Here is an 11,229-nt window from a genome sequence, read left to right on the forward strand (position 1 = left end):
AGAGGATTTGTCATCTTCCTTATTTCTTAATCCTTTTCCACGGTGAATGACCGTAACATTCAGCTCAAAAAGCCCATTCACTAGGTGACCTTCACCTATGAACTTTTCATACTTGGTCAATATAACCTTTTCACACTCAAATTCTAGTGAAAATCCATGATTTACTAGAAGTGAGCCTGACACCAAATTATTTCAGATGTCTGGGACATGCAGCACATCCTTGAGGGTAAGAACCTTTCCGGATCCTAATTTTAGGAACACATTACCTACACCAACCACCTCGGAAGAGGCTTGGTTTCCCATACGTACTTTTCTACCTCCAACAGATTTATAAGTAGAAAAAACGCTTCTCTCGGAGCACACATGACATGTGGCACCCGTATCAACAAACCATTCATTTGGATTATTACCATGGTCCACGTCGGAGACCACTGCGATCACCTCGTGATCTTTGTTGTTTATAACAACACGTTCAAATAATTTGTACAGTATTGTTTCCAACAATAAGTACACAATTATATTGAACCAAATGTGCATTGGTATATTCATCAACCCATGCATCACAATTACTACTACCAAACCTAAATTGGTCTTGCTTGTCAAATGACAAACGATAAACATCATTCTCAAGAGAATAGATCTCAAGGAATTAACCAATCCATAGCGCATCGACATTGCGACCGTTCGTTGCTTTATTCCAGCTTTGAATTTCATGTTTCCTCCAGCATCGGTCGACATGATTTCAACAAGAGTACAATATTTCGTCTTACGATTGTTGGAAATATTGTAGCCTTTACACGGGAAAACTCTTGCTATTACAAAAGAACAAAACTGGAAGGTAAATATAATAATATAAATTACAACGAAAGTAAAGAGATGCAAACTATAGTATTCTTCAAGTCGAGTCGAGGTATCCCTCTCTCCGCAAGACGAAATACGCCCCGGCTAGTGCTCACGGATTGGCGTAATGTCCCCAAAGATGAAACGACTTTCCTCCTATCGAGTTGAAGCACCCCAAACTCGTAGGCACCGGCGAACTTGAATTGGAGGCGAGAACCGAGCAATGCAATGCTCCTAATGCGAACTATAAAGCTTAAGCTAGAGAGAGTGATTTGTTTTTGTTGTATCTCTTCTTCCAAATCCTACCTATTTATAGGATAGGAAATTGGACTCCAAAAGACAAAGCCTTCAAGACACCTCATAAAAAAATGGAAGTGAAAGGCCAAAGGCCTAGCCTTTTCACAATTCCACACATTTTTCCTACACGTCCTCTATATCAAATAGCGCCTAGTCTACAGAATCCATTCATTAATTCATTACTTAATGCAACACCCTCGAGAGTCACGCCCTGTGCTACTTTTCTCACGCAGCCGCTAGAGTGAGCATTCGGGTTCTGGTTCGGTTTTTTGCCTGAACCGAACCGAAACCAAAAAACCCAATTTAGGCTAAAATCAAAACCGAACCGAAACCGAAAAACTGAATAACCGAAATCCGAACCTGCTTTTTCTTGATGCTTCTGTATTCTGAGCAAGCCTCCTCAATGTTTGTGTATTCGAAAATAAATTATTTCAAGAAAAAATATATTTAATAATTTTTTATAAAACTTATTGTGTAAAAATATTAAGCGAAATTACCTTTGCATCAGTTGGCTTTGGAACATCTTGCTCTGAAGTTGGCCCTTGGCGAATTACCCAACACTGCGAATAAGTAACTTAAAACAAAAGAATAAAAATAAAGAATTAACTAATTCCATCACAAAATTCCACATATACTACAAATCTCAACGTTTAGTTAATTGGGAATAATTTAGATTTATTAAAAATAGCCATTTTTTGTATTTAATTAATGCAGTAATTTAAATCCATTACCTAAACTACGCTGGCCGATTCTTGAACATCAACTCTAGCTAATTCAGCTTTATTTTACAGGACTCTAGCTTTGGAACATAAACATGCACTTATAATTAACAAATATCAAAAAATTATATATATTCTCATATATATGATAATTAATTAAAAAACGAAACTAATTTCTTGCTTTTTTGTCTAAATTAAAAACATGTGTTTTTCCTAAGCTTACCTTTTCTTGCTATTTCTCTATTCTGAGCAAGCCTCCTCAATGTGCGTTTGTGTGTGTGTGCTCGTGTGCGTGAAGTGTATAGTGCATAGTGCGTGCGCGTGTGCGTGAAGTGTATAGTGCGTGCGCGTGTGTTTGAATAGTAATGTTGACTATAAGGAATTCCGTATTAGATGATGTATTTATAACAAATTAAATATTAAAAACATAAAGAAAAAAAACATTTATGTGCATAAGGTATATTTACATAGTTATGTCAACTAGTTGGCAGTGGGCCAACCAGTTGCCGATGGCGATACACATCTCGTTCTTCGGCAAGTACCCGTTGACCGCACCCCTCAGCTCCACCGTCAGGCGGTGGTGTTCCTATAGCCATCGTGCGTGCTCTATATAAAATAGCACCTAACCTGCGGAATCCATCCATTCATTCTTTAATTAATGCAACACCCTCGAGAGTCATGCCCTGTGCGACTTTTCTCACGCAGCTGCTAGGGGTGAGCATTCGAATATCGGTTCGATTTTTTGCCCAAACCGAACCGAAACCAAAACACCCAATTTAGGCTAAAATCAAAACCGAACCGAAACCGAAATCCGAACCTTCTTTTTCTTGCTGCTTCTCTATTCTAAGCAAGCCTCCTCAATGTTTGTGTTTCCGAAAACAAATTATTTCAACAAAAATTACCTTTGTGTAATTATATTTAATAATTTTTTATAAAACTTATTGTGTAAAAATGTTAAGCGAAATTACCTTTGCATCGGTTGGCTTTGGAACATCTTGCTCTGAAGTAGGCCCTTGGCGGATTACCCAACGCTGCAAAAAAGTAAATTAAAACGAAAAAAAATCAAAATAAAGGAATTAACTAATTCCATCACAAAATTTCACCTATACTATAAATCTCAACATTTAGTTAATTGGGAATCATTTATATTTTTTTTAAAATAGCCATTTTTTGTATTTAATTAATGCAGTAATTTAAAGACATAATCTGAACTACGCTAGCCGATTCTTGAACATCAACTCTGACTAATTCAGCTTTATTTTATATGACACTAGCTTTTAAACATAAACATGCACTTATAATTAACAAATATCAAGGAAATTATATATATTCCCATAGATTAGGTAATTAATCAAAAAACGAAACTAATTACTTGCTTTTATTTGTCTAAATTAAAAACTTAGTCTTTTTCTTGAGCTTACCTTTTCTTGCCATTTCTTTATTAAGAGTAAGCCTCCTCAATGTGCGTTTTAGTGTGTGTGCGCGCGTGCGTGAAGTTTATAGTGCGTGCACGTGCATGTGAATAGTAATGTTGACTAAAAGGAAATTTCATATAAGATGATGTATTTATAACAAAATAAATATTAAAAAAGATAAATAGAAAAAGAATTTATGTCCATAAAGTATATTTACATAGTTATGTCAACTAGTTGGCAGTGGGCCAACAAGTTGCCGATGGCGATACACATCTCGTTCTTCGGCAAGTACCCGTTGACCGCACCCCTCAGCTCCACCGTCAGGCGGTGGTGTTCCTCTAGCCATCGTGCGTACTCTATATAAAATAGCACCTAACCTGCGGAATCCATCCATTCATTCTTTAATTAATGCAACACCCTCGAGAGTCATGCCCTGTGCGACTTTTCTCACGCAGCTGCTAGGGGTGAGCATTCGGGTATCGGTTCGATTTTTTGCCCAAACCGAACCGAAACCAAAACACCCAATTTAGGCTAAAATCAAAACCGAACCGAAACCGAAATCCGAACCTTCTTTTTCTTGCTGCTTCTCTATTCTGAGCAAGCCTCCTAAATGTTTGTGTTTCCGAAAACAAATTATTTCAAGAAAAATTATATTTAATAATTTTTTATAAAACTTATTGTTTAAAAATGTTAAGCGAAATTACCTTCGCATCGGTTGGCTTTGGAACATCTTGCTCTGAAGTGGGCCCTTGGCGGATTACCCAACGCTGCAAAAAAGGAAATTAAAACGAAAAAAAATCAAAATAAAGGAATTAACTAATTCCATCACAAAATTTCACCTATACTATAAATCTCAACATTTAGTTAATTGGGAATCATTTATATTTTTTTAAAATATCCATTTTTTGTATTTAATTAATGCAGTAATTTAAAGACATAATCTGAACTACGCTAGCCGATTCTTGAACATCAACTCTGACTAATTCAGCTTTATTTTATATGACACTAGCTTTTAAACATAAACATGCACTTATAATTAACAAATATCAAGGAAATTATATATATTCCCATAGATTAGGTAATTAATCAAAAACGAAACTAATTACTTGCTTTTATTTGTCTAAATTAAAAACTTAGTCTTTTTCTTGAGCTTACCTTTTCTTGCCATTTCTTTATTCTGAGTAAGCCTCCTCAATGTGCGTTTTAGTGTGTGTGCGCGCGTGCGTGAAGTTTATAGTGCGTGCACGTGCATGTGAATAGTAATGTTGACTAAAAGGAAATTTCATATAAGATGATGTATTTGTAACAAATTAAATATTAATAAAGATAAATAGAAAAAGAATTTATGTCCATAAAGTATATTTACATAGTTATGTCAACTAGTTGGCAGTGGGCCAACAAGTTGCCGATGGAGATACACATCTCGTTCTTCGGCAAGTACCCGTTGACCGCACCCCTCAGCTCCAACGTCAGGCGGTGGTGTTCCTCTAGCCATCGTGCGTACTCTATATAAAATAGCACTTAACCTGCGGAATCCTTCCATTCATTCTTTAATTAATGCAACACCCTCAAGAGTCATGCCCTGTGCGACTTTTCTCACGCAGCTGCTAGGGGTGAGCATTCGGGTATCGGTTCGATTTTTTGCCCAAACCGAACCGAAACCAAAACACCCAATTTAGGCTAAAATCAAAACCGAACCGAAACCGAAATCCGAACCTTCTTTTTCTTGCTGCTTCTCTATTCTAAGCAAGCCTCCTCAATGTTTGTGTTTCCGAAAACAAATTATTTCAAGAAAAATTATATTTAATAATTTTTTATAAAACTAATTGTGTAAAAATGTTAAGCGAAATTACCATTGCATCGGTTGGCTTTGGAACATCTTGCTCTGAAGTAGGCCCTTGGCTGATTACCCAACGCTGCAAAAAAGTAAATTAAAACGAAAAAAAATCAAAATAAAGGAATTAACTAATTCCATCACAAAATTTCACCTATACTATAAATCTCAACATTTAGTTAATTGGGAATCATTTATATTTTTTTAAAATAACCATTTTTTGTATTTAATTAATGCAGTAATTTAAAGACATAATCTGAACTACGCTAGCCGATTCTTGAACATCAACTCTGACTAATTCAGCTTTATTTTATATGACACTAGCTTTTAAACATAAACATGCACTTATAATTAACAAATATCAAGGAAATTATATATATTCCCATAGATTAGGTAATTAATCAAAAAACGAAACTAATTACTTGCTTTTATTTGTCTAAATTAAAAACTTAGTCTTTTTCTTGAGCTTACCTTTTCTTGCCATTTCTTTATTCTGGGTAAGCCTCCTCAATGTGCGTTTTAGTGTGTGTGCGCGCGTGCGTGAAGTTTATAGTGCGTGCACGTGCATGTGAATAGTAATGTTGACTAAAAGGAAATTTCATATAAGATGATGTATTTATAACAAAATAAATATTAAAAAAAAAGATAAATAGAAAAAGAATTTATGTCCATAAAGTATATTTACATAGTTATGTCAACTAGTTGGCAGTGTGCCAACAAGTTGCCGATGGCGATACACATCTCGTTCTTCGGCAGGTACCCGTTGACCGCACCCCTCAGCTCCACCGTCAGGCGGTGGTGTTCCTCTAGCCATCGTGCGTACTCTATATAAAATAGCACCTAACCTGCGGAATCCATCCATTCATTCTTTAATTAATGCAACACCCTCGAGAGTCATGCCCTGTGCGACTTTTCTCACGCAGCTGCTAGGGGTGAGCATTCGGGTATCGGTTCGATTTTTTGCCCAAACCGAACCGAAACCAAAACACCCAATTTAGGCAAAAATCAAAACCGAACCGAAACCGAAATCCGAACCTTCTTTTTCTTGCTGCTTCTCTATTCTGAGCAAGCCTCCTAAATGTTTGTGTTTCTGAAAACAAATTATTTCAAGAAAAATTATATTTAATAATTTTTTATAAAACTTATTGTGTAAAAATGTTAAGCGAAATTACCTTTGCATCGGTTGGCTTTGGAACATCTTGCTCTGAAGTGGGCCCTTGGCGGATTACCCAACGCTGCAAAAAAGGAAATTAAAACGAAAAAAAAATCAAAATAAAGGAATTAACTAATTCCATCACAAAATTTCACCTATACTATAAATCTCAACATTTAGTTAATTGGGAATCATTTATATTTTTTTAAAATAGCCATTTTTTGTATTTAATTAATGCAGTAATTTAAAGACATAATCTGAACTACGCTAGCCGATTCTTGAACATCAACTCTGACTAATTCAGCTTTATTTTATATGACACTACCTTTTAAACTTAAACATGCACATATATTTAACAAATATCAAGGAAATTATATATATTCCCATAGATTAGGTAATTAATCAAAAACGAAACTAATTACTTGCTTTTATTTGTCTAAATTAAAAATTTAGTCTTTTTCTTGAGCTTACCTTTTCTTGCCATTTCTTTATTCTGAGTAAGCCTCCTCAATGTGCGTTTTAGTGTGTGTGCGCGCGTGCGTGAAGTTTATAGTGCGTGCACGTGCATGTGAATAGTAATGTTGACTAAAAGGAAATTTCATATAAGATGATGTATTTATAACAAATTAAATATTAAAAAAGATAAATAGAAAAAGAATTTATGTCCATAAAGTATATTTACATAGTTATGTCAACTAGTTGGCAGTGGGCCAACAAGTTGCCGATGGCGATACACATCTCGTTCTTCGGCAAGTACCCGTTGACCGCACCCCTCAGCTCCACCGTCAGGCGGTGGTGTTCCTCTAGCCATCGTGCGTACTCTATATAAAATAGCACCTAACCTGCGGAATCCATCCATTCATTCTTTAATTAATGCAACACCCTCGAGAGTCATGCCCTGTGCGACTTTTCTCACGCAGCTGCTAGGGGTGAGCATTCGGGTATCGGTTCGATTTTTTGCCCAAACCGAACCGAAACCAAAACACCCAATTTAGGCTAAAATCAAAACCGAACCGAAACCGAAATCCGAACCTTCTTTTTCTTGCTGCTTCTCTATTCTGAGCAAGCCTCCTAAATGTTTGTGTTTCCGAAAACAAATTATTTCAAGAAAAATTATATTTAATAATTTTTTATAAAACTTATTGTTTAAAAATGTTAAGCGAAATTACCTTTGCATCGGTTGGCTTTGGAACATCTTGCTCTGAAGTGGGCCCTTGGCGGATTACCCAACGCTGCAAAAAAGGAAATTAAAACGAAAAACAATCAAAATAAAGGAATTAACTAATTCCATCACAAAATTTCACCTATACTATAAATCTCAACATTTAGTTAATTGGGAATCATTTATATTTTTTTAAAATATCCATTTTTTGTATTTAATTAATGCAGTAATTTAAAGACATAATCTGAACTACGCTAGCCGATTCTTGAACATCAACTCTGACTAATTCAGCTTTATTTTATATGACACTAGCTTTTAAACATAAACATGCACTTATAATTAACAAATATCAAGGAAATTATATATATTCCCATAGATTAGGTAATTAATCAAAAACGAAACTAATTACTTGCTTTTATTTGTCTAAATTAAAAACTTAGTCTTTTTCTTGAGCTTACCTTTTCTTGCCATTTCTTTATTCTGAGTAAGCCTCCTCAATGTGCGTTTTAGTGTGTGTGCGCGCGTGCGTGAAGTTTATAGTGCGTGCACGTGCATGTGAATAGTAATGTTGACTAAAAGGAAATTTCATATAAGATGATGTATTTGTAACAAATTAAATATTAATAAAGATAAATAGAAAAAGAATTTATGTCCATAAAGTATATTTACATAGTTATGTCAACTAGTTGGCAGTGGGCCAACAAGTTGCCGATGGCGATACACATCTCGTTCTTCGGCAAGTACCCGTTGACCGCACCCCTCAGCTCCAACGTCAGGCGGTGGTGTTCCTCTAGCCATCGTGCGTACTCTATATAAAATAGCACTTAACCTGCGGAATCCTTCCATTCATTCTTTAATTAATGCAACACCCTCAAGAGTCATGCCCTGTGCGACTTTTCTCACGCAGCTGCTAGGGGTGAGCATTCGGGTATCGGTTCGATTTTTTGCCCAAACCGAACCGAAACCAAAACACCCAATTTAGGCTAAAATCAAAACCGAACCGAAACCGAAATCCGAACCTTCTTTTTCTTGCTGCTTCTCTATTCTAAGCAAGCCTCCTCAATGTTTGTGTTTCCGAAAACAAATTATTTCAAGAAAAATTATATTTAATAATTTTTTATAAAACTAATTGTGTAAAAATGTTAAGCGAAATTACCTTTGCATCGGTTGGCTTTGGAACATCTTGCTCTGAAGTAGGCCCTTGGCGGATTACCCAACGCTGCAAAAAAGTAAATTAAAACGAAAAAAAATCAAAATAAAGGAATTAACTAATTCCATCACAAAATTTCACCTATACTATAAATCTCAACATTTAGTTAATTGGGAATCATTTATATTTTTTAAAATAACCATTTTTTGTATTTAATTAATGCAGTAATTTAAAGGCATAATCTGAACTACGCTAGCCGATTCTTGAACATCAACTCTGACTAATTCAGCTTTATTTTATATGACACTAGCTTTTAAACATAAACATGCACTTATAATTAACAAATATCAAGGAAATTATATATATTCCCATAGATTAGGTAATTAATCAAAAAACGAAACTAATTACTTGCTTTTATTTGTCTAAATTAAAAACTTAGTCTTTTTCTTGAGCTTACCTTTTCTTGCCATTTCTTTATTCTGGGTAAGCCTCCTCAATGTGCGTTTTAGTGTGTGTGCGCGCGTGCGTTAAGTTTATAGTGCGTGCACGTGCATGTGAATAGTAATGTTGACTAAAAGGAAATTTCATATAAGATGATGTATTTATAACAAAATAAATATTAAAAAAAAAGATAAATAGAAAAAGAATTTATGTCCATAAAGTATATTTACATAGTTATGTCAACTAGTTGGCAGTGTGCCAACAAGTTGCCGATGGCGATACACATCTCGTTCTTCGGCAGGTACCCGTTGACCGCACCCCTCAGCTCCACCGTCAGGCGGTGGTGTTCCTCTAGCCATCGTGCGTACTCTATATAAAATAGCACCTAACCTGCGGAATCCATCCATTCATTCTTTAATTAATGCAACACCCTCGAGAGTCATGCCCTGTGCGACTTTTCTCACGCAGCTGCTAGGGGTGAGCATTCGGGTATCGGTTCGATTTTTTGCCCAAACCGAACCGAAACCAAAACACCCAATTTAGGCTAAAATCAAAACCGAACCGAAACCGAAATCCGAACCTTCTTTTTCTTGCTGCTTCTCTATTCTGAGCAAGCCTCCTAAATGTTTGTGTTTCCGAAAACAAATTATTTCAAGAAAAATTATATTTAATAATTTTTTATAAAACTTATTGTTTAAAAATGTTAAGCGAAATTACCTTTGCATCGGTTGGCTTTGGAACATCTTGCTCTGAAGTGGGCCCTTGGCGGATTACCCAACGCTGCAAAAAAGGAAATTAAAACGAAAAACAATCAAAATAAAGGAATTAACTAATTCCATCACAAAATTTCACCTATACTATAAATCTCAACATTTAGTTAATTGGGAATCATTTATATTTTTTTAAAATATCCATTTTTTGTATTTAATTAATGCAGTAATTTAAAGACATAATCTGAACTACGCTAGCCGATTCTTGAACATCAACTCTGACTAATTCAGCTTTATTTTATATGACACTAGCTTTTAAACATAAACATGCACTTATAATTAACAAATATCAAGGAAATTATATATATTCCCATAGATTAGGTAATTAATCAAAAACGAAACTAATTACTTGCTTTTATTTGTCTAAATTAAAAACTTAGTCTTTTTCTTGAGCTTACCTTTTCTTGCCATTTCTTTATTCTGAGTAAGCCTCCTCAATGTGCGTTTTAGTGTGTGTGCGCGCGTGCGTGAAGTTTATAGTGCGTGCACGTGCATGTGAATAGTAATGTTGACTAAAAGGAAATTTCATATAAGATGATGTATTTGTAACAAATTAAATATTAATAAAGATAAATAGAAAAAGAATTTATGTCCATAAAGTATATTTACATAGTTATGTCAACTAGTTGGCAGTGGGCCAACAAGTTGCCGATGGCGATACACATCTCGTTCTTCGGCAAGTACCCATTGACCGCACCCCTCAGCTCCAACGTCAGGCGGTGGTGTTCCTCTAGCCATCGTGCGTACTCTATATAAAATAGCACTTAACCTGCGGAATCCTTCCATTCATTCTTTAATTAATGCAACACCCTCAAGAGTCATGCCCTGTGCGACTTTTCTCACGCAGCTGCTAGGGGTGAGCATTCGGGTATCGGTTCGATTTTTTGCCCAAACCGAACCGAAACCAAAACACCCAATTTAGGCTAAAATCAAAACCGAACTGAAACCGAAATCCGAACCTTCTTTTTCTTGCTGCTTCTCTATTCTAAGCAAGCCTCCTCAATGTTTGTGTTTCCGAAAACAAATTATTTCAAGAAAAATTATATTTAATAATTTTTTATAAAACTAATTGTGTAAAAATGTTAAGCGAAATTACCTTTGCATCGGTTGGCTTTGGAACATCTTGCTCTGAAGTAGGCCCTTGGCGGATTACCCAACGCTGCAAAAAAGTAAATTAAAACGAAAAAAAAATCAAAATAAAGGAATTAACTAATTCCATCACAAAATTTCACCTATACTATAAATCTCAACATTTAGTTAATTGGGAATCATTTATATTTTTTTAAAATAACCATTTTTTGTATTTAATTAATGCAGTAATTTAAAGACATAATCTGAACTACGCTAGCCGATTCTTGAACATCAACTCTGACTAATTCAGCTTTATTTTATATGACACTAGCTTTTAAACATAAACATGCACTTATAATTAACAAATATCAAGGAAA

At 35.2% G+C, this 11,229-nt stretch overlaps 1 protein-coding gene across 1 annotated transcript; it reads right to left on the reverse strand.

The window, feature by feature from the left end:
- Positions 1-1,271: 1,271 nt before the first annotated feature.
- On the reverse strand, positions 1,272-10,519 carry LOC121810482 (extensin-like). Its single transcript, XM_042211245.1, has 10 exons — positions 10,466-10,519; positions 9,729-9,791; positions 8,577-8,639; positions 7,428-7,490; positions 6,278-6,340; positions 5,125-5,187; positions 3,976-4,038; positions 2,825-2,887; positions 1,635-1,697; positions 1,272-1,292 (listed from the first exon to the last, which is right to left on the reverse strand). Exons 1-10 carry the CDS (start codon positions 10,517-10,519, stop codon positions 1,272-1,274), a joined length of 579 nt encoding a protein of 192 aa, XP_042067179.1.
- Between the last annotated feature and the right edge of the window lie 710 nt (positions 10,520-11,229).

Source organism: Salvia splendens, chromosome 7 (genome assembly GCF_004379255.2).
Source record: "Salvia splendens isolate huo1 chromosome 7, SspV2, whole genome shotgun sequence".
Taxonomy (NCBI): domain Eukaryota; kingdom Viridiplantae; phylum Streptophyta; class Magnoliopsida; order Lamiales; family Lamiaceae; genus Salvia; species Salvia splendens.